Source organism: Trematomus bernacchii, unplaced genomic scaffold (assembly GCF_902827165.1).
Source record: "Trematomus bernacchii unplaced genomic scaffold, fTreBer1.1, whole genome shotgun sequence".
NCBI lineage: Eukaryota > Metazoa > Chordata > Actinopteri > Perciformes > Nototheniidae > Trematomus > Trematomus bernacchii.
Genome location: NW_022988050.1, coordinates 3,405,821 through 3,430,053, shown reverse-complemented (window position 1 = coordinate 3,430,053; position 24,233 = coordinate 3,405,821). Strand labels below are relative to the sequence as shown.

Below are 24,233 nucleotides of genomic sequence, written 5' to 3'. Positions count from 1 at the left end.
CTTAAAATAAAAAATCTGCGGAAGTACCATGTCGTTATTTCCTGTAGCTTCGCTGGATGCACTGAGTTACATTTTCAGTCGCTCCGTGTGAAGGTTTGTAACGTTAATATTTGCCGTAAATGTTGTTTATACGTTCATTTGCGTGTATAGTTTCCTTTCAGAACATCATTTAGATGTAATGGTGGTCCCTGAATGAAAGTCGTGACCACCAGTCATTCAATATTCTGGACAAAGAGCCCCGTTTAGCTAACTAAGGTTTCGGAGAAAGATAGCATTAGCATAGCTAGCGTTTACAAGCTTGCTAACGCTCGGTAATCCGAGAAGAATTGCTAAATTGAGAATAGTCGGTAGTGTTTTAAACAGTAGGTTATACAATATCAGTCAGCATAATCGATAAGACACACATATGTTAACATTAGCACCAGAAGAGCACTATTCGGAGCCAATTACAATCAGTGGCCCTTAGTGCAGGGCTAATGCCGTAGCTAGCTGTCATCAAATGAATGAGTTCCCTATTTACAAACTAATGTGTAGTTTCTTAAAGCTGTACCAACGCAAATATTGTTTGATCTCTTGCAGGGGAAGGAAAGATGTCAGGTGCCGGGGGAGGAAAACGTCCCTCAGGAGGGGACAGCCCCCCTGTCCCACCTGAGAAGAAGAGCAAAAAAGAGGAGAAGACCACTACCACTCTGATAGAGCCCATACGCATAGCAGGAGTCTCCTCTACGGTCAGTCATTTGGTGTTTACAAGTCCACATATATTAAACACTTACTAAGAACAATAATCAGCATTTATGACATTGCTCACTTCGTTTTTTTGTATTTTTTCTGTGCAGGAGGAAATGGACATGAAGGTCCTCCAGTTCAAGAATAAGAAGCTATGCGAGCGCTTGGAGCAGAGACAGACGATGGAGGATGAGTTACGAGAGAAAATTGAGAAGCTGGAGAAGAGACAAGCCACCGATGACACCACCCTGCTGATTGTCAACCGCTACTGGTCCCAGGTACCTCTTCACATCTAATTACATTGTTTTAACCAGATTATACCCAATTTGCGTCTCAAACTGGTGATGTAAACACAAGATAAGTGGGGTCTCATTCTGTCAAAGCCACCTGGGGTTCCACAACAACTAATAAACACTTTTTTGTATCTGTCTTTCCTTACCTAACCCCTTGTTTACATGATCTTACACATTTTAATAAAGTACTATATGATACTTTTGTACAGAAAATAAACCCTAGGTAATGTTTTTAATAATTGTGTGTCTGATTTGCAGTTGGACGAAAATGTGCAAGTTCTGCGGAAACGTATTGAGCCCGGCACTCCGGTGTCATCGACCCCTGCCCCACCTGCACCCCCTCTGCCTGAACCAACATCTATGGAGGAAGATGGTGTCAGTCTGGCCTCACCAACTTCCGCCGTGCCTCCACCTCCTCTACCAGCGAGTCCAAACGGGGGGGAGCTGGCAGAGAAGCACGACGCGCATCAGGAAGAGCGCCTAGAAGGGCAGAAGCATCCCCCGCCTCCTACTGGGTCAGAAGAGATGAACCTGAAGGAGCCGCCACACGACTCATCAACAGGTAAGCAGGGTTTTTTACTAATGTGATCTATGGAAAGTCTCCATCACTTACTGCATTAGTAGACCGCTAGAATCTAAGCATATAACATGTTATTTGATCGTCACATTATTAGAATTTGGATTAAAGTGTAAATGGGTATGATTCCACATACGTTTTCAATATCAGTTCTCCTCAGTATTCAACATATACCTTTTTCTGTTATATTGCTACTGTTGTTTCCGGTTGTTAACTGTGTTCAACTTTTGCAAAAAACATCTCAAATCAATAATTGTAATGCTAATGCTTTTGGTAGAGTAAAAGGGTATATGAACATTTAAGAGCATGTTCTTGCTGCAAAATACCATTTAAAACAAAAAAAAAAAACATTGATAGTCATATATTTGTTAGTGATTAGAGGTGTATTTACTCAAAAAACACCTGTTGTGGAAATGTACATATTTGATTTAATATGAACGTGTCTCTAAAGACAAAAAGATGGAGATGTAAAGGAGGCAACCTGGCTTTTTGCTGCATTCTTTCAATGTCATGAGAACTTGCAAAACAATTTTCAACTGTCAAGTCAACACTTATTTGTTACCTTTAGATAATAAGCTTTTTAAAATTTTAACTAACCTTTTATATTACCACCTTTTACTATGTTCAGATGCATCGTCGCTCCCTCCTCCTCTAAGTGACAATGCTAAGGGCTTCCTGGTTACTTTGGAGCACAGCAGCGAGGAGGAGCTCAGCCTGCACCTCCAAGACCGCATGCAGTTCAGCAAGGAAGCCATCGCCTGCCTGGTCTGCGTCTTTGACCGGCTACACAGCCGCATCGACAGCATGTGCAAGCAAGTCCAGGCTGCAGGTAACTGTGGGAATAAGCTGATTAATGATCGTTCATATGTGATAATAAGCAATTGACACACAAATACAATTGAAGAACACCTGCTGTACAATTTATACCCTGCTCTAAAACGAATTATCTGTCTGTATTAAGTTGTTAGCTCCACTGTAATTTGACATAACTTTATTGATCTTTATTGACAGCATGTGATGACGATAGCCAATCTGACATAATCAATGAAAACCACACTCTGCTGGACGAAAACACTCGACTGCGAGACCTGACCACTCTGCTGCAGGGCCGACACCACAAGATGTCCATGGAGGTACGATGTCCTTGGCTCTGTTGTTGTGGCTTGTAAAAAGCTGTTCTGTGTGTATGCAGCCATTGCTTCACTGCTGAAACAGCTGTTTTCACATCTTTGCCTTTTATTGCAGTACAACGAGTTAGTGGACAAGGTGACCAGCTCTGAGACCAAGGTGTCTGAGATGGAGACGACAGTCGAGGACCTGCAGTGGGACATCGAGAAACTGCGCAACAGGGAACAAAAGCTCAACAAACATCTGGCAGAAGCCATGGAGCAGGTGCGTGAAATTGAAATTGAAATTGTCTGTGTGCAACTTGCAGGCTTTGTGTTTGCTTACTTTTGACCGTTTAAAGGTATTTAAAGGTTTCGAAAATAAGCTTGAATTCAAAATCTACTCTTTGAAAACTGCTTTTATTTAAAGTCCGTGTTTCATCTGCACATCCAAAACATAATTTGGTCTTTTGCCCTGTGGCATCTTACACCAGGCGCGCAGGGGACCAAAGCTAGATAAGAATTAAATCATCCTGATCGAAACATACAATCAGAGTTAATATGAGCAGTCGGTTCGAAAGACACACACTCTATTAATTTATACAAAATAAGTCTGTAAAATATATTTTTCAATTGCAATTATATTATTTAGATGTAATACACAGGCTTTGAAAATCTGGAAATGTTACGTTTAAGTACTTAGAGCTTGAATTGTATTATAAAACGCTCTGTGAACTTGCCTATTGTGTGTGTTATCTTTGTCTATTGACGAGGCGTATTCATTCGGTGATAGGCTTTCGGTTTCTCCATTCTTACCTACCCTACCTTTAAACCAGCTGCTCTATTGATGCATGTCTAGCTGGCCATGCATGCATTGATCAAATGGTATTTTCTTGCATTAGACATCTGAACATTAAAACATAAGCATTGTTTGAGTGATGTCATAGGATGTGTTGCACCTGTTTACTGTCATGTGGTTTTTCGGCCTTGTTTGTTCTTGTTTGTTTCTTTACTTATGTTTTGCATTTATTATCTGCAGCTGAAGTCCGGATACAGCACCAGCAGCTCAGGAGGACTCTCTGGAGGCCAGATTACTCTGAACATTCAGAAGGTGAGCTTTCATACAAAGCTACATCTTGCAAATAAATGGGACATGGAACTTTTTCTTCGCACATAACTTGGTTCACATCTCAGATGCCAGTTTGTTTCACTCCATGGTCATTTATACTTAAGTATTTATAACATGTTTTTTTTTGTTTTTTTTAAATGTCAGTTTGAGAGTCTCAATGCGGAGTTGGAGCACAACGCGGAGTTGGCGAATAGCCGCATGGCAGAGTTGGAGAAACTGCAGGCGGAGCTGCAGGAGGCAGTGAGGGAGAGTGAGAAGCTCAAGGTGAAGATGTTATCTCTGGTTGTTTGATTAGAACATTACAACTGGTTTCACAAACCCAAATCATATCCACCTTTTGAATCTGTGGATGAAAATGTAGTTTTTGGCCAATGTAGTGCGGTAAAAGACTTCCAATGCTTCACTGTCATCGTCTGATTTTTCAGATGGATTTGCGGAATATTCCAGAAGACGTTGTGAAGGAGACTGTGGAGTACAAATGTCTGCAGTCGCAGTTCTCCCTGCTTTACAACGAGTCCCTGGGGGTGAAAACCCAGCTGGATGAAGCACGCGCCCTCCTGCTCACTGCCAAGAACGCCCACCTCCGACAGATCGAGCACATGGAGGTGAACTTCATCCATCAGAGTTGATCTCTTAAAATATACATTGTCCATCAGAGAATAAAAATGAAAATACTTTTCTTCACTGCGCATTGGCTTTGGCCCTGTGTTACTATCAGTCTTTACTGTTTGCTTGGCCCTAGCAACCTACAACTGACAGTGTTTATTATTACCAATGCTTGGCAACATTGTCAACAACTGTTTCCAACCTTTCAGAGTGATGAACTGTCGCTCCAGAAGAAGCTGCGAACCGAGGTTATCCAGCTGGAGGATACCCTGGCCCAGGTGCGCAAAGAATACGAGATGTTGCGCATCGAGTTTGAGCAGAACCTGGCAGCCAACGAGCAAGCAGGTAAACACAAACACAAACAAACATCCATCAGCACGCCTTGGAAGAGGGGAGGGAAAGCATGTTAAGAGATGCATTAAGGGATATGATTTTCACGCTGTTGATTATGGTGATTTTAGAATGATACTCAAAGCGAACATTAAAGGGACAGTTCACTTTGCCTCTTACCTGTAGCGCTATTTATCATTTTAGATACTTTTAGTTTGAGTTGCTGCGTTTGTTGTGTCCGTTTGAAATGTTTGCCTTCCCTTGACTATAACTGAACTAGATGGCACTCGGCTTAAGCTGTTCAAAGCGCAAAATGAAACATGTAAATAATGCCCCTGTCACTCAAGATGCTGTTGTTGGCTGTTTTTATATTGAAAATATGTTATACTACTGAACCTAACCTCTCAAACCACATGTAGACATTTACCAGAAAGAGAAATAGACAGATTGATATCAGAGAGCACTACGGGTAACAGGATGTATCTTTCCTTTTGCAGTTAACTGTCCCATTGAGCAACACACAGATCAACACAGCACACTTCTATCTGATATCTGTGTGTAAACGCATTGTCTTTGTTAGTGTGTATAATAAACAATTTGTATCATCATGACCTCCCTGCGTCACTTGCAGCCCCAGATAACTTTGAATGACTCAAACCCAGACCACAGGTTGACTGTTCTCTGCTCTCTGCTCTCTGCTCTCTCAGGGCCAATCAACAGAGAGATGAGGCATTTGATCAGCAGCCTTCAGAACCACAACCTGCAGCTGAAGGGCGACGTGCAGCGCTACAAGAGGAAGCTGCGGGAAACCCAGATGGAGATCAATAAGGTAGATGACCTAAATAACGAACAAATGTGTGATGTGTTTGATTCAGTGAGATCCAAAGGGGTTTTCTGAACGGCACCAAAACATTATGAGTGATGCATTGCAGCTAACCAGTGTCCCTTTATTCACCTTTTTGCTCCGTCCACAGTTGCGTTGTCAAAGTGGCGACACGGGGACTCTGATCCTCGACGAGACGACGAATGACAGCATCGAAGTGAAGAAAGAGGATGATGAGGACCATGAGGAGGAGGAGGAGAGGAGGAAGGAGCTGGAGAGGCAGCGGGCCCGGGAGAGAGACAGGGAGAGGGAGGCCGACCGAGAGCGGGAGAGGGATCGGGAGAGAGAGAGGCAGCGCAGCGACGAGTTGAAGAGGAAGGACTCGGACACTCTGAAGATGCTCAGAGTCGAACTCAAGTACATCCTTCTTCTACTCATCGCTTTACATTATATTTACAATGCATTCTTTGCTGTTTTTTGACCTGCAATGATGTCTTTTCAACCAAATGTGTGCACTCAAAGAACTGCACTTATCGGATTACTGTCATTAATATAATCTCTTTGACTCGTCAGGAAAGCCCAGGAGTCCCAGAAAGAGATGAAGCTCTTGTTGGACATGTACAAATCAGCTCCTAAAGAGCAGAGGGACAAAGTTCAGCTCATGGCCGCCGAACGTAAATCTAAAGCTGAGGTTTGTTTTTTGGTGTCTTTGTCTTTCTTATATACTTTGCAGGGTGTCTTAAAAAGTATTAAAAGTTGATAAATCAATTTAGCGAAAATTAAGGCTATTAAAAAGTATTAAAAAGTATTAAACGGCATTTTCCAAGGTATTACATTTTGTAGCTTGTTTTCAATAAGTATATAAATTGTCCAAAGAGGTTGTATTCTACATTGTGCCTGAATGTAATCATTGCGTAGGTGTGTAGTGTGATTCTGTATAGTTTATTTATGGCATCCCGTTGGGTTTGACGTCATCTGAACAGGACATAGCACGCTCACTGCTTGATAGCGAGCAAAGGTCCGTTTACGCCGGTTGTTAAACAACATCGTTATGGGGAAATGCAAGTTTGCGTCCAAATGGTTGGAAGATAAGGAGGAAGGACAATCAATACTGTATATAGTCAATGTGAGGTAAAGTGTGTCGCCAATGTAACCGGTTCAAACTCAAAGTGGCGATGTATGGAAAAGGTCTTAAAAAAGGTCTTACATTTGACTTCAGGATTCCTGCATATACCCTGATACTTTGTCAAATGTCTTGTTTTGCATTTTGTAATCCCTCTCTCTCTCTCTCTACCTGTCCAGGTGGATGAGCTGAGGATGCGAGTGCGAGAGCTGGAGGAGAGGGAGAGGAAGGAGAGCAAGAAGCTGGCGGATGAAGATGCCCTCAGGAAGATCCGAGTGGCAGAGGAGACCATTGAGCATCTGCAGAAGAAACTCGCGGCCACTAAACAGGTACGCGCATTTTGATCTCTTAAACATATCAGAGCAAGTGACTGTTAATATTCGTAGGAGTTAATATTCATGTACAAAAGCATTCACCACACTTGTTCAGACCACAATGAAACAAACCATTAATCATAAGATTTCAAACTTTGGGGCAGCACCAGATATGAAAATAAATACGAAGCCAGCTGTGCTCAGAATGAAAGTAGTGCAATGAGTATCACATTTGACTAAGGAAGACGACGTCCTAATCTTAGACGTGAAAAGAGGAATTGAAAGCTGGAGCTCTGGCCTAAACATTTTTAATCTGATCAGCTGTTATACTAATTATTTATTGCTTTAAAGAAAATCACTTTTTGTCGGCAGTTTAATATAGGGCTGCTCGATTATGGCAAAAATCATAATCTCGATTATTTTGGTCAATAATTAATATCACGATTATTAAAAACGATTATCCATTTACTTTGAAAACATCCATTTATTGAAAATAATAATTTGAACAGTATGTTTTTAACAGTTGATTACCCTGAACTTTAAGTATAATTCAACTGAAAACACAATAAAAAAAATAATTAAAAAAAATAATAATAAAAAAAAAATATCGTTTTATTTCGATTACGTTGTTTTCGTAATCGTTGCAAGCCAAAATCGTAAACGAGATTAAAATACGATTAATTGCACAGCCTTAGTTTAATATAAATATCAAATGATCCCGGCACCCGGCTGAATGAAAATCAGCAGCATTTTGTGACCTGGCATTAATCAATTTACTCTGACATTGTCTGACCTGCTACACGAGGGGAGGAGGGGATGATTTCAAACAATCCTGTTGAAATTACTCCAGGGTGTCCGCGGGGTCTTAAAAAGTATTCAAAGGAAAATGAAGGCTATTAAAAAGTATTAAACAGCATTTTCCAAGGTATTACATTTTGTAGCTTGTTTTCAATAAGTATATAAATTGTCCAAAGAGGTTGTATTCTACAGTCTGCCTGAATGTAATCATTGCGTAGGTGTGTAGTGTGATTCTGTGTAGTTTATTTATGGCATCCCGTTGGATTTGACGTCATCTGAACAGGACATCGCACGCTCACTGCTTGATAGCGCGCGAAGGTCTGTTTACGCCGGTTGTTAAACAACATCGTTATGGGGAAATGCAAGTCTGCGTCCAAATGGTTGGAAGATAAGGAGGAAGGGCAATCAATACTGTATATAGTCAATGTGAGGTAAAGTGTGTCGCCAAGGTAACCGGTTAAAACTCCAAGTGGCGATGAGGTCTTAAAATGTATGGAAAGGGTCTTAAAAAAGGTCTTAAAAGGTCTTACATTTGACTTCAGGGTTCCTGCATATACCCTGTGTTCTAAACACAATCATTTTAGGTGGGGCGAATCATTTTTGGATAAGCCACCCTGATAAATTCAAAGTATGTAAAACATTGTCAGATCTGAGCTCACTCTCTTGGCTCTGCTGCTATGTTAGGACGCTCGCATTGATTTTCATTAGTAAGTAACTAAGCAGATAAGAGAGCATGGAGGGAGGGGAAATTACAAGCAGGGTTCAAATGTTGGTGAAATAATGTCATGGTAGTTCTAAAACTTGAGTTGCGTAGATAGAGGATACACCCATGTTAGATAATGTAATACTTTCACGATAATATTCATTCCACTTTTGACCTTACTGCTACACTGAAAATGATCTTATCAGTCCGTATGAATCAAATTAGTCCTGAGGATCTACTTTTTCAGTTTGGGTTGCATTGAACCGAGAACGCTGCTGCAAAGCAAACACCCTAAAAAAACACCGACAAATCTTTTCTGTTACCTCCTGAGACTGTAATTAAATCAAAAACAGGAAATTACACCAACGCGTAATCGTGTAATGACCGTGCTTTAAGTCATTTAACTGTTGTTCCATACCATTTTATGAACATTATAAAAAGACAGATGTTTGGGTCTGAAAGGACCCCCTCATGCTTGGGAGTCCACACTCACAACAACGGCCTACAGACATAAATAAAGCAGCGACTGTACTCGCCATGACACAGGCAGTCTGTGGTTTGTACTTGTTTAACTTTTGTCTAGTTTCTGAACAGATATGAGGAGCTGTGAGCTCTGAGTGCTAACAGCTAACGGCTGATGTTGGTTTTGTGTTTCGCATTGAAGATGACGTCACGGCTCCGCCTACACTGCGTTACTATAGTTACTACCCCAGTTCCTAAACTGTAATGGAAACGCAGCATGAAGTGAGCCTGGCCTACCAAGGCCTAACTATACCGTACTAAGCCGTGCGAGGCCCTGCAGTAGAAATGCGCCATAATATTAGGGGAATATGACTTGGAACTAAATACACAGCACATCCTTTATATGAATGACTACAGATGGTTAAGCCCTAGTAGTTTCTAAGCTTAGATCCTGAGGCAGCACGACTGTTACTGTCTCGGCGTTGTTTTTGATCCCTGACACGTCTGTCTCTCGAGGAGGAGGAAGCCCTGCTGAGTGAGATGGATGTTACAGGCCAGGCCTTCGAGGACATGCAGGAGCAGAACAGCCGCTTGTTGCAGCAGCTTCGAGAGAAAGACGACGCCAACTTCAAGCTGATGAGCGAGCGAATCAAATCCAACCAGATCTACAAGCTGCTGAAAGAGGAGAAGGAGGAGCTGGCTGACCAAGTTCTCACATTCAAAACCCAGGTGATGTGTTACTGCTGATCCTGGAAGCGCAGCATTGATGGATTTCATTATGTGCAGGAAGTATTAACCTTTGCTGTGCCTCTGCAGGTGGACGCACAGCTGCTGGTGGTGCAGAAACTGGAGGAGAAAGAGGGCGTCCTGCAGAGCACACTCGCCGCTCTGGAGAAGGAGCTGACTGTCCGGACACAAGGACTAGAACTCAACAAGAGGAAGGTGAGGAAAGAGATGCCATCAATCTTTCTGTCAGTTCCTTTTGAAAGGTTTGCTAATCACCTGTACGGTTTGATTGCTGCCAGATGTCTAAGGTTAGAGTATCTGGAGAATGGCATGTGCTAAAAGTCGTACACAGAGGTATGTTCAGGTGCTTGGAAAAAGACCAAGATGTTGCTTCCACAAAACATTAAAAGCTTTAACGAGCTACATTGTTAGCCTGTTAAACCCTCCTGATTCTCACGCTTTTCCAAAAGAGTTAAGTGTGCACTTGTGGGATTATTCCTGGTAGTTTCTAACATTGCCCAAGTACCTGTCAGGACAAAAATGTTTCCTGGGGCAATGTGAATGAGGTCATCTAGTAGGGCTGTGCGATTATGGCAAAAATCATAATCACGATTATTTTGGGCAATAATTTATATCAGGATTATTAAAAACGATTATCCATTTACTTTGAAAACATCCATTTATTGAAAAAAAAAATGTTGAACAGTATGTTTTTAACAGTTGATTACCCTGAACTTTAAGTATAATTCAAATGAAAAACCAATAAAAAAAAAAATAATTACATTTTTATTTATTTTTAAATAAAAATAATAATCGTTTTATTTCGATTACGTTGTTTTAATCGTTGCAAGCCAAAATCGTAATCGAGATTAAAATACGATTAATTGCACAGCCCTATCATCTAGGTTTTTGCTACTAATGTGAGATTTACCTAATTAGGAACCACCACAGGAGTAAGATTAAACAGAACAGGAACACACAAAAGCAGTTTCTTAATTTAACCGAAACCAGTTGTTGCCTGGAAGCTATGAAGAGGATCTCAAAGCGTACAGTATATGGTATGTTGTGGAAAACAGTCGTCAGGGCTGGAAAATCAGCAGCGAATAGGATAAAACATGCTCAACTAATGGTGCCTGTGAAAGTAGAAGACTCAGAATGCCAAGTTTGATCCAGGCGTACTGTACTTCCACCACATTACAGCGCAGGAATTTTTTTCTTCATTGAGTGTGTCCGGTTCCTTCTCTGCTGCAGGCGGTGGAGGCTGCCCAGCTGGCGGAGGACCTGAAGGTGCAGCTGGAGCACACGCAGGCCAAGCTGAAGGAGATCCAGGTCTCTGTTGCGGAGAACCGCACCGCCCGGGAGAGGGAGAGCTCCAACCTGAAGAGAGCACAGGTACGTTGGGTTGCAGGGACGAAGACTCTTCCCAATCTCTCCACAAATTACTCCTGAAGTTCTGATTGGACGATCGCAACACGAGACTAGGAAACAACTTCTCTGATGACTTCTAGGATGAGGCTGAGGGGAAATGTTGAGCTGTTTAAAATGTAAAACAACCTCAGTTGACGAAAGTGCTGTACAAGGAACAAACACAATATAGAATAACACAATAGGAGCAAAATAATAAAACAATATTTAAAAACATATCAAGCTGGGCCCACTTTGAAATATTTCTATACTTTAATGATAACTTGGAACTGCAGATCTCTTCCCAAATGACTCCTGAAGTTCTGATTGGATGATCACAACATGAGTGTATTAAACAACTCTACTGATGCGTTACAGGAGGATCTGTCCAGGCTGAGGCGGAAGCTGGAGAAGCAGAAGAAGGTGGAGGTGTACTCTGACGCTGATGAGATCCTGCAGGAGGAGATCAACCAGTACAAGGTCAGGAAATGAACAGGTTTTTTCTAATGCAGAGAAATGTAGGGCTTTTGTGAATTCTGTAAGTGGCGAGGGAGTTATAAAAAAAGGTTTCTGGCACAGTCTGCATTTCACTAGAAGAGCCTAGTGAGAGTAATGTGCTGTAATGCTAATAACTACACTTTGTGTAATCTGCCTCATTGGCTGGTTTTTCATTGGTAAGGCCAGAGAGTGAGCTCCACAGCATCACTATGGTCTCTGGGTATCCTGCAGCTTACTTGTTACACCCTAAAGTGTGAGCTGTGTTGCCGTAAAATGGATGGAGGTAATAACATTGTTGGCAAGAGAGCGTTTTGGCCCATATGTAACGCATTTATCTGCCTCCAGGCCAAGCTGCGCTGCCCCTGCTGCAACACACGAGACAAGGAGACGGTGCTCACCAAGTGTTTCCACGTGTTCTGCTACGAGTGTCTGAAGATGCGTTACGACACCCGGCAGAGGAAGTGCCCCAAGTGCAACTGCGCCTTCGGGGCCAACGACTTTCACCGCATCTACATCACCTAACTCCCAGAGAGGCCGAGGAGCGAGAAGGGAAAACTGTAGACAGAACCAAAGGAGATAAATGAATAGACAAAAAGACTATAGAACTGAAGATGTATTCCAAGAGGTGGACATTTTGGGGATATCAGATATGTGTTCCCTGTTTTAATCTCTCTTTGGAAGGACTTGTTTGACCGCATCTTTGCCATTTGGTGACCAAACAGATAGTGACACATCTGACTGAGATTGTTGTGCTATAGTTAATAAACGCAGTTGTTTGTGCACACAGTGATATTCTTACATGTCGAGCTGCTCTGCACTGTTTATCCTGTCCTTGCCATGTTTAAACATCCTCTTTTTTTTATCAAGCTGGGCCCACTTTTAAATATTCCTTTTGTTTAATGTATTGATAACTTGGAACTGCTGAGGTACATCTGACTGACGCAATTCTTTTCATTGTTTTGTCCTGCTGGTTTATGAAAATCCTGTGAAATCAGTGAAGCTGCAATTTCAAAATTAAAAGAAGCCGTGCTTTACAGACCCGAGGCCTGCATGTGTAGGACTAAATATGTTTCTATACGTAAAGTACGACAGCCAAGGTTGTGTAACTTCCCTGCTCAGGCTATAGTATTAACAATGAGAGACGTCAGTGAGTTTGGCGACCCGTCAGCACATACAGCAGTGTGTGGATCACCTTGGGCAAGGTCCTCTGTGTGTGTGTGTTCATCCTGTTGCCATGGTTCCCGTTGGAGAGTTTGACACAACATCTGCAGCTTATAGTGCCTCATTACAGATGAAATCACTGCAATGGAAATTCAGCTCATATGGGTGTCCTTAGTGGGCTGCGCTGCTCCAGGTCCTGCTTTGCTAAAGGTTAGCCGTGACAGAAGAGTACAAAAACATCTGCTTAACAACATGCCTCTTACCTAATTGCGCCAATGAAACCCTGTTCCCTCTGTTCGGATGATGTGAACTATTTACTGGGAGGTGGGTTAGCGTCTGTTTGACGTTAGCTCTTGTGGGAAAGGCAGTTCGCACCATGTAGCACATGCATAAAAAGTTCCAGGCTGTGAAGAAAAAAGTTTATCGGGCATTTGGGAGCAGTTGAGTAAGACTTCTTTGAGAATTAGCTATACTGTTGGCAAAAATCAGACTAACATGTTTACATTGGCAATAGTTGTTTACTCATGAATGTGCACAACCTGTTATTAATAAATTAGTAGTTTTTACTTTGTGCTAAGTGATCATTGTATGCCCCACAGCACATATGTTGTAGTAACGGATGTTCTTTATTGTTACTAATATATGACACAATGCTCTGTAACGGGCCAACCTGATAGCATGAGTCCACTGACTATGTTATTGCATATTTGTGTTGCAGCAGCAGGCAACACCCAGACCTTCATAACATCACCCTGTGTCAGGGACACTCACTATTCAAATGTCAAGTTTCCAAAAAGTTGTTTTCTGCACAGGGCACTGAAGTGGACAAAAGATCAAGTTTATTAGCTCTAACTTTTAGACTGAGACTTTTTCCCGAAGGCTTTGAAAGCTGATAGTTTTTCTAGTGAATGTCATCTGTTTTTGCCTCAGTGTGCTGTTCCTCTTCTTCTGTGCATGGGACCCACACTCATGCCAGAGAGTTGTGTTTTTTGGCAGAGGGGAGCTACTGACGTACACAGGCGTGGTAATAACAATGAGAACACTATTAACTCCAGACTGCACACACTCTGCTGAAAAATGTGGAGGAAAACCAGTGGTGTAAAGTAACTAAGTAGACTCAAGTGCTGTACTTAAGGACAATGTTGACGTACTTGTACTTCACTTAAGCATTACCTTGTTTTGCTACTTTGTACTCCCATTACATTTCAGAGGAAAATTGTGTACTTTTACTCCACTACATTTCTTTAATGCCTTTAGTTACTTAGCAGATTTTTTTAATAATGTGAAATATAATAAACAATTAAATAAGAATACACCTGGAGTAAATCCACAAGCTACCCTGAAGAGTACAAGTAATTAAAACTAGCTGCACTTTTATAACACTTTAATGCATCAATAATTATAATCAAAACACAATATATTATTCTGAAATCTGCATAATTAGTACTTTTACTTTTAGTACTCTAAGTATATGTTGATGCGAATACTTTTCTATAGTAACATTTTGAATCCAGGACTTTTACTTGTAACAGAGTATTCCTACACTCTGGTACTTTTTACAATATCTGAGTACTTCTCACACCCCTGAGAAAATCCTCCGGGGTGTGGCCATAAAAAAAATGAAATGTATTAAACTCATACTTGATGTGGTTTGATTGAAACTTTCACTAGAAGCAAATGGTGCCACACACTGAGGAGTTTCCTGTGAGTGCGCAGAGAATCCGAGCAGTACAGTACATAGGAAATGAGTCATAGGAGTTGAACTGTTAGCGTGGGTGTGTGCGCTATTAAAACAAGGCTCAGACTCCTCCGGGTGACTCACTCTGATGCTCGCTTTTCCATGCTCAAAACCAGCTCGGATTGTTAATCAGATGAACTTTTCGGGAATCGTGTAGCCGACAGCGAGCAGCTTTCCCCCGCAGACACCATGGCTTTAAACACCCTCTGCGCGCTCTGCGGACTTATTATAGCGGCTGGGACCAATTTCCATGGTGTGAGCGCACAGAAAAGTGAGTAAAATGCTGATTTTATTTCAACAATGAGGAAACTTAAATGGCAACTTTGATTGATTTTGATGAATTTTCTTTGTGTTTCTCTATGTGTGTTATTGCTTTGATTCCTTGTCTCTGTGAACATGGATTATTTGGTCTCTGGTGTGGTCTGCCTTTAATGGAGTCAGATAGTGGGTTTGCTTACAGAGCCGCTTCCTTTACCAGCTGCATTTCTCACCGGTTCCGCATTCCTATCGCCTTATTTCACCCCGTCCATCCGTGTCCCTGGGCGAAGAGGACATGGTGCACTGCCTGTGTCCACTTCTCTCAAATGTAACAATTTGTACTGTCTCAGAAACTCCCCTCCACAAAAAAAGAGAGCTTGTGACTTTGTTTCCACAGCAGACTAAAGTTTGGATATCATCCCAGACTCAGTCTTGAATAATTACACGAGTTTGCACCATTTCCTCAAGCTTTAAACACATTTTAAGTCAAAAAATCCTCGGTGTAGATCCTATCAAACCATCTCTACATCTGGACATCAGCTGTTGATCCACCCACCCCCTTCCAACTCATGACAAAACACAGCACCCCCACACCCAAAAACACCCTTTGTCAGGCTAGGTGCTGAGAATAAGCCAAGGTCTTCTGCCCGGGAACACAATAAATGGCTCCAAATGTGCCAGATTTCTAAGTGCTGAATCATAAGAAACTTTATTAAAATCTTACCCCCTGCTGCTAAAATATTATGCTGACTGATGGAGATGTTGCCAGGCATGAATGTGGGAAAATGTTTAGTGGAATACTTCACGAGGAGTCACATTGTAGTAGAATCATTTCCTTCTTAACCTCAAAATTGAGATTAATATCAGAAATGTAATCAGCAGGTTGTATTTGAGAAACAAAAGCCTTGCTCCCGGCTAGGTTTAGACCGCGGAGGTCAACCAGCAGTCACGGTTCAGTTCCTCTTTGTGACCTTTTCAACCTAAGAGCAGGATCCAGCTGGACCTGCTGGATGATGAATGGCTGCAGGAGAAACGCTTACAAGAACTGTGACACATTTTTCCTGTGACCACAGCTATAAAGTGAGTCAGCCCGGCTCTGCAGGCTGCGGAGGACGGGGAGTCTCCGGGGATCTGTGCACATGGCTCCAACATAACCACACTTAGAGGTCAAAATGCCTCGAACATGACTTTTTATGCCTTATGGTTTGCAGCTGTTTCATTAATGACTTGTCGACAGGTATTTGGTGTCCTGTGTAATGTTACCAGCTGAAGAACTGGTAATGATAACTTGTAGGCTTCAGATCTCAGGCTCTTGGAAAACTGACATGTCCTCCCAGGAGGTTACCTACATCCATGATGTTTGGGAACTCAAAAGAGAAAGAAAATGTAAATCAAACAAGCAAAGGCTGAGCTATCCTTACTTTAAAGGGGCCGTATTTTGCTAATTTTCATGTTTATAATTGTATCGTGTTGTGAGGAGGCTGTGGCTCAGTGGATTAGTGCTCAGTGGATTAGTGCGCTGAACTTTGAATCAGGGGATAGCAAGTTCGAGTCCCACTGCAGTCAGCATGTCGTTGTGTCCCTGAGACACTTCACCCCAAATTGCTCCTGTGGGGATTGTCCACAGTATTGAATGTATGTAAGTTGCTTTGGATAAAAGCGTCTAACAAGTGACATGTAATGTATCTTGTGACATGTTTACATGCTTTAATGTTCAAAAAGCTCTTTATTTTTCTCTTACTGCCTGTGCTGCAGCACCTCTTTTCCCCCTCTGTCTGAAACCAGAGACCTAGCCAACAGCAAGAGTGTTACAAAGTGATGTCACTGTGTTTCCGAAGTAAACAAAGTAGTCCAATTTCAGGCAGTGGGGGAGTGTGTGGGAGAGAAACTCCCTCTGGAGGGAACTTTGGTATTTTAGCCTTTGCAGACCATTTTTATTCACAAAAACCAAGACAACACACTACAGGAAAGGGAAAACCCTATAATCACAATGTGTCCCCTTTAAAACATGGGTTAAATTCCAAGAACCCTACGTTTCCCATAAGGCAACTTAACTGCATCTCTCGTTAAGTCCTCCTCGCCCTCCTACCCGCTCCACACATCCAGTTAGTTAAGCAGGTTTCCTGTTCAAAAGCCCAATATGAGACAACCCTAGTGACATCACTTTTACATCATCAGGGATATTTGTTATTCAGGATTATTTATTTTACAAATCTCCCTCCGGACACACGAAAGACGTCATTCATCTGTTTTCACTGTCAGAGAGGCGCTCAACACGTGTCAAACATTAACTGTTCTTTCTTTCTGCTCTTCTCTGTCTTGAGTGACAATAGACTGAAAATATTCAATTTGTTGACCTTTTGTTCACTTGTGTCACTAGCTGGACTTTGTGTTGTTCAGTTTGTTTGTCCTCAGTTTGACTTCATATTCGATACTCTGTGTTGTTGTGAATGTACTGACCACAGTCACCAACCTTCATTTTCTTTTCATTTAGTTTTGCGTCAGACTCTTCTCTCTGTGAGTTGTGGTATTGCTTTCAGTGGTGATTAAAGCAGCCAGTTACTGCAAATGATGAATCAGTTCAGGCTCGGGTGGTTTCTTGTGAAACTATGGAGAATAAACAACAGTGTGACACAAAGAAAGATTCTTATCAATTGTATCTATCAAATACCTGTAGAGTATCCTTGTTAGGCTGTCACTGATTCATCATGTCTGGTATGGTTTCATTCTTACATTAGGCTTAATTTGTTTTGCAACAATGTTTTGAAGAGGCTTTTGTCCAACTGATAACACTATATGAACTACTTTATGCATGACCTTGAGATATGAATATGCCTCTTCACCAAATCCAGGAACCAGCCGATAAAAGCACACATTATTAAAAAACTAAAACCGTTTCTTTACTATGCCATTGGTGTTAACTGTGTTTACATATTCCTCCCTTATCACCTGGGAAGGGCAGTGTTTGAATTGTTCAGCTGTCTGACTGCCATTGAAAGAGATGAAGCTTTCCATTGTGTCATCTCAGAGCTGAACCTCCAATGACTACTTTCTCACCGACATGTTCGTTTATTCTCTGGAAGTCGCACGCAGTCGCAAAACAGTTCGAAGGAAGCACTCTGTGAAAACACATCCTGCTCTTCACACAGCACATGCACCTGAAATGACTGAGTCAACCTCTCTCTTGCAATTGGGTTTACATCAGCAGCCTGACCCATAGGAATTTCCCACTTTCGTTTTATGAGAAGAAGAAAGCCACACATTTCATATAAGTCTCATGTTTCTCTGTCTTAGCTAAGCCAGGCTTCTGCAAGTCACCTGTTTATCATCATTTATTTTAACTTGATTCCATAGTCAGGAAAGCTTTGGTTTGTTTCACACATGTATCCTTCTGTGCTCCAATGTTTGATAAAAACTCTACAAAGTGAAACAATAAGATGCCCCTATGGTTGATAAAAACATGATAACGTTCCCTCTTGATGTTCAAGGTTGTGCACCTGTTGCCCCTTCTTTCCGCCTCTGCCCCTGCCCTCTGCCACTGCTACAAGTCATTAAATGTCACATCCTTAAGCAGTGTTATGTGTTCATAAATCATGAGAAATTAACCCATTACCTCTGATGTTTTTGTGCAGGTCAGTGTGGCAGCTCAGAGTTTTGGAACTCAGATTTGGACGTTTGTCTGTCGTGTTCGTCGTGCAAACAGTACCCGAAGACCCCGTCCTGCAACACATGTAAGACAGTGAATCAGTGAATGTAAATCACTTCCTGCCATGATTAACTGATGACACACACAAATAAATATTACTTCCCGCAAGCTGTCACACCTATTAACTGTTTAGTCATACAGTTTCAACACCCACAAGACACCCACAATATAACTTTACAGTTTTAATGCATTATTTTAAATAGTTTAATAATTGTGCTTCCTGTATATATATTATATACATGTATAATGTATATAATCATCCATTCAGTATGTATTTATCTGCAATATTTGTATAAGTTACAAGTTACATAACACTTTACTTTTATTTGAACTTAATTTGTCATTGGTTGATAATGGTGCTTTTTCTATATGTTTTTCTACAATATGTATATGCACAACAGTCTATATGTACAGTATATATTATTCCCCTTTTTTGTCCAGCTTCAATGTCTTTAAAGAAATTAAAGTCCAGTACCTTGATTTGTTCACATTTGTGGCCAATAAATGTGATTCTGATATACAGTGGTAACTTTTCTTTTAAGTATTTGTAGTTTACCTTTTTTTGTTTAACCAACAGGTAAATCTGTTGACGAGACGTCTGACGTGTGGAAGCTCGCGGCCATTACCAGCTTCTCTGTGCTGGCGGTGGTTCTGGTCGGGGCGGCGCTGATTATCGGGGTCATGGTACATCGACGAAAGAACCACAAGCGGCCTCTACGTGGTGAGATTCCAAAACCTTAGATTAATCGTAGATTAAGTACTAACACTTTTATGACATTTACAAGGGCCTCAGGTACAGGGGTTCAATTGGCCTGGGGCTGTCCGGGGCTAATTATGTATGTTGAACAAATATAATAGTACAGTATGTGGAAAAATATTGCAAAAGTCAAACATAGTATATCATGAAAAATATCATGCTAGAGTTTGTTGAAAAAAAGTCAGTCGAAAATATCCAAAAAAAACGTCATAGTGAAAAAGATGTCAAAAAGTATTAAAACAGGTCAAAGTCAGATTTTTTTCAAGTCATGGCTTAATATCTCGAAAAAAGTCATAGTATTGTATGTTGAAAAAAGTCATAGTATTGTATGTTGAAAAAAGTCATAGTATTGTATGTTGAAAAAAGTCATAGTATTGTATGTTGAAAAAAGTCAAGAAAAGCAACTGATTTACAGCGATGGAATAATGCTAATGTTTTTGTTTTGATGTATCACAGAACCCATTGAAGAAACTGCGGGGCCACTTTACCAAGCTTAAACCATTCAGTAAGTACCATTCTCCCTTTGTCACTACAAGGATTAGACTATATGATAATTTGTTCACACTTGATTTGGTATAAAGTCAGATTTTAATGTAAAAGTAACGACTTTCAAACCTTGCAAGATTCGTATTGGGGAGATCCTCACCAGAGAATGCTATATGTTGTGAGCTACCTTAAATAATTCAGCATCCTCTCCATCCACAGCCTCATCTTCCTCTGGAAACAGATGTGACAGAACCCAGGAGCGGCTGGTTCAGAGCCTGACGAGAAAACCTCTGGACCAAATACTCTGCAGGGTTTCTCTTCTTCAGAATTGGACCATTTTTTATTTATTAGACGGTCGAGTGAAGAGCTGTGCTCAGTGTAGGCCCGTCAGAGACCACAGGAGCGCCTCTCACACCTCTGTAGGATAGCAACATTATAACAGTGGTATCAATCTCAGATATTGCGTGCCTTTCATATTCCACTTCTAGGTTTGGAAGACCTTTGTGGGTTTACAGATGCTTGAAACTACAGACATTTCTTCAGAGATGCTTCACAAATCCTGTATTTTATGTAATGAATGTAACACAGCCATTCTGCGTGTTAGACAAGGTTTGATCATTTACCACAACAGCCTCTTAGAGATAAGCATGTGAGATATTAAGAAGTACTGTCAGGCCCATTAAGGCCATTTGAATGTAGCTTCTAGGTGAAATGTATGTTGGCCATGGTCCCTGCTCCTTTAGTCGTATTACAGTGAGAAAGCTGTGTTTATTCACTGTCACTGCGTCTCCTGTGACCAACACAGACGCTTTATCGCGGGTTAATACAATAACGTCATGTCTGTTTTAATGTTACTAGGTTTTAGGAGATGATTCGTCACCAGAAGTCGCGCTTTTCTGTCCCGGCACTTGTAGGACAGGAAGTTGGAAACACTAGACACACAATCCCAAACTGCAAACATGTGGGAATGTCGGGAGGAATGAACTGTAGTGAAGGAAATGACACCTACAGTGTTTCAGGAAGATCAGTATGCTTACTAACTCTGAACGGTTTCAGATCTAAAGATACATGTCACGTGTCTGTTTGTAATTTCGTAGCCATTGAGCAAGAATCACGGTGGCCAGGGTTGTTGTTTTCCATTTCTTTTTTTAGTCTGCCATGTTTGTCGGTATGTTGTATTTTATGTGACTGACAAGGTTTCAGGTCGTGTTTTGGATTTGTCTGCTTGTGGGTGAACTGATGCCCTCTGGCAGCAAAATAAGGGAATCACTTCAAATACACTTCTTTTAGATTTTTTATATTATTTATTTTTAAGTATCTTGCGGTGTTTTGCATCAACTGCGAGTGACAAAGCACATTTTTAAAAAGGGACTCCAGTGAAGATTTTTGTTGAACTTCCACCAGGCCAGCCAACGATGATACTGAGCAATAACTAACACTTCCTGCTTATTTCTCCTGCTTCCTATTTCTAATTGTATATACTGTACATGCACTGGCTTCTTTTACTTAATGCTATCTTATAAACTGCTTTTTGTAACAAATGTATTTTCAAAATAAAACTTACAATTATATTACACGTCTTGTTGATATGGTAACATATGTACAATCACTATTAATGAGAAGAAAAAAGACACGAAACACATTAGATTTTCCAAGTCTTTTAATTCATTTCAACAATTTGCTTATATCCTAAACTAAGTTCTAACAAAGAAGTAAAAATCTACATTTTAGAGTGACAAAATAGTTATATAAATATGAATTAAATAGTGAGCAGACATTTTTGAGCAGTGAAAATCCAATAAATCAGAACATGTGGTATATGTTTTATTTAAATTACACAATAACTAATCCAGCAGTTTTCTCCTGCTGAGGGAAATCTGAATGTACATAGATCCAACCGATATTTTCATTTTAATATTTACAGAGGTCTGAGATCGTAGTCACGTATGTTGAAAAAAAGTCAAAGGATAGTATGTCGAAAATACCAGAAAAAAACCATCATATCTTACCATCATAGTATCTTAAACATATCAGATAAGTCATAATACGTCAAAGAAAGTCATAGTTAGTACATCATAAAAAAGGATTATAAGGTCAAGAAATGTCATAGTATAATGCGACGGAAAAATAATAGTCAGTATAGCATTTTGAATAATATAAAGTCATAGTATATCATGTCGGAAAAAAGTAATCGTATAGTGCGACAAAAAAGTAAAGAAAGTCAGATAAAAGTCATGGTTTAGTTTGTCAATTTTCTTTTAATAAAGTCATATTATAGTTTGACTAAATATCATAAAAGAGTCAAAATAAAGTGTATTCAATGACAGAGAAGGGACCCGGTTTAGTGCCACAGATGGAGTTAAACAAACATGTTTGAACTCAGGTGTGTCCTTTTACACGTAGGCTACCATGGTGTATGAAAATATGTTACAGTAAGATAAATCCTTAGTCATTTCAATTGATATTTGCAGGACTTTTGATAATGAAAAAACCCAAGATGGCGAGTACTTTTTCAAGGCTAGTGTCAGTATACTGAATCTGATACAATGGTTAGACATTTACTCATGCACTGAAACAATAATTTCAGCATATTGCTTAAATATTACGACCCGCAAACGTACTGAGGTGAATTACCGAAGGGCTGCAGGCTGCATTTTTATTAACTTCCTGTCCTCCTTAGGCTACAAGTGTCTCATCTACAAATGTGCAAATATAACTCTAAAGACAAAACACATTTTATGGTGAAACCTGCTTCTGAAAACTACAAAAAAAAACTTGAAATGAACGCTTTATTTTATTTCTTACAATTGATCTCTATTGTTACAGTGTATTCTCTACAATTAAGCTGCATGAGGCATTACGTAGCAGTTGCTAGGTAGGCAGGGCTTTCCATGAGGTATTGCATACTTCTGACCAGTGCCACACAAACTCTTAACGCATGACATGTTATTATCTAAGGCATAAAGAAAATCTGATTTCATTTTGTTTCCCAGGAGTTCCCTTTTTGCTAGATTTCTGATCTGTGAACAGAAACCATTAAAGGACCAACAGGCGTGTTAGACAACCTGGCTAACAAATATAAAAAAGAACCCAGAGAATAAATATTTGCACATTTTTCACAGAGCGTAAAGTGGTTCATGAACTGGACAGTGAAGATGGAAGTGGCTCGTCCTTGTGAATCCATAATCCAAGTCCTGTCTGTGGTAATACTTGTGCTTGGCCGATCGTTTGGCCACATGTGTGTTGTTTTTAATTGAATAGTCGTTGTGTTTAATTCATAAAATGGGAAAAAATACAAAAAGGAACCACTTTCACCTCACTGCTGCAATACATTAAGATGTTTTGACTGTGGCTGAGGAGATTTACAAATCAGAAAATGGATATAAATGATGCAACGGACAATTAAAAAAAAAACCTGTATTAGTTTACAGAAGGGCGGGGCAATATACTGATATATTAATAAGATAAGAAACTGGATATCGTTACATTTTGGAGATCATTACATCGATTAGGGCTGCACGATATATCGCGCCGTGACGATAATCGCATTATGCGCATTTGCGATATTCACATCGCAGGACGTGCATTTTTAAAAAAAAAATTTTTTAGGGCGTGCGATATTAAGTAGGCAAATTAACTCAAACGCGTCATGTTACAATTCTTTTGCTGCTTGCTACAAAAGGAAAACTCGTGCGGCTCTCATGTCAGGGGTACTTGAGTGAGGGACATGCAGGCTCTGCATGCACAGCAAACCACCAATCACAATCATTCTTGATCAGATCACAGCTGGCTAACCGAGCTAGCTCAGCTTGTTGCTCTGATAACTTAAGATCCAGAAGTCCGTGACTAAAATCCTTCATCCGGTTAAATATCGTTAAAAAAAATACCAATTGTATAGCATTAAAATTCAAGAAAGGATGGTTTGCGGACAAAGAAAACTGTCTTTTCTTCAATTCCTGCAATATATATATATATCGCAGGGGGAAAAAATATCGCAATGTCAGTTTTTTCCAATATCGTGCAGCCCTAACATCGATAGTATTTTATCATAAGTTTAATTCCATTATTTGCCTTTATTGTATTATTATAAAAAAAAGAATTATCACATTTTTTATTGCGTAATCTCGACACAAATATCCATGTCAAGGTATTCACTTACAAATATTGTGATTCTCTCTATATCGCCCGGCCCTGGTTTACAGTTAACAAGAAATATACCAAGAGGAGGTTTGTTAAATTTATACTGCTACACTTTACTTGACATTTTAGGCACTGGCACTTCAACATTACTGATGCTTCTCAGGGGATTGAGATGGACTATAACGGGTGAGCATGCACTACACGTGCATCTGCAGCTAACTGTTGTGTGAGTGACGAACGTATGAGTTGAAATGGCACGTGGAAAGAAACTGCTCAGTTGTGAACCTGATTATGTACAATGTTGAACACGTCAGGTGAGTTCCTTTAGAAGGTTTACCCTGAGTGCAGCCAATGATGCCTGGCTCATTC

General features: G+C 40.5%; 2 protein-coding genes across 3 annotated transcripts; both read left to right on the top strand.

The window, feature by feature from the left end:
- On the top strand, positions 1-13,345 carry rnf40 (ring finger protein 40). 2 transcript variants are annotated; one of them, XM_034119545.1, is made up of 20 exons: positions 1-93; positions 580-728; positions 837-1,004; positions 1,278-1,581; positions 2,225-2,425; positions 2,608-2,729; positions 2,842-2,988; positions 3,742-3,813; positions 3,976-4,095; positions 4,257-4,436; positions 4,647-4,782; positions 5,475-5,596; positions 5,742-6,007; positions 6,164-6,281; positions 6,893-7,042; positions 9,510-9,719; positions 9,807-9,932; positions 10,968-11,108; positions 11,499-11,600; positions 11,964-13,345. In XM_034119545.1, the coding sequence occupies exons 2-20, from the start codon at positions 591-593 to the stop codon at positions 12,138-12,140; spliced, it is 3,000 nt and encodes a 999-aa protein (XP_033975436.1). In that variant the 5' UTR covers positions 1-93; positions 580-590; the 3' UTR covers positions 12,141-13,345. The 2 variants fall into 2 exon arrangements, with proteins under 2 accessions (XP_033975436.1, XP_033975435.1); XM_034119544.1 differs by having other exon boundaries at positions 9,507-9,719.
- A 1,186-nt stretch (positions 13,346-14,531) lies between these two features.
- Positions 14,532-21,300, top strand: LOC117473748 (tumor necrosis factor receptor superfamily member 12A). Its single transcript, XM_034119543.1, has 5 exons — positions 14,532-14,788; positions 18,408-18,506; positions 19,059-19,202; positions 19,695-19,743; positions 19,944-21,300. The coding sequence occupies exons 1-4, from the start codon at positions 14,707-14,709 to the stop codon at positions 19,733-19,735; spliced, it is 366 nt and encodes a 121-aa protein (XP_033975434.1). The 5' UTR covers positions 14,532-14,706; the 3' UTR covers positions 19,736-19,743; positions 19,944-21,300.
- Positions 21,301-24,233: the final 2,933 nt, after the last annotated feature.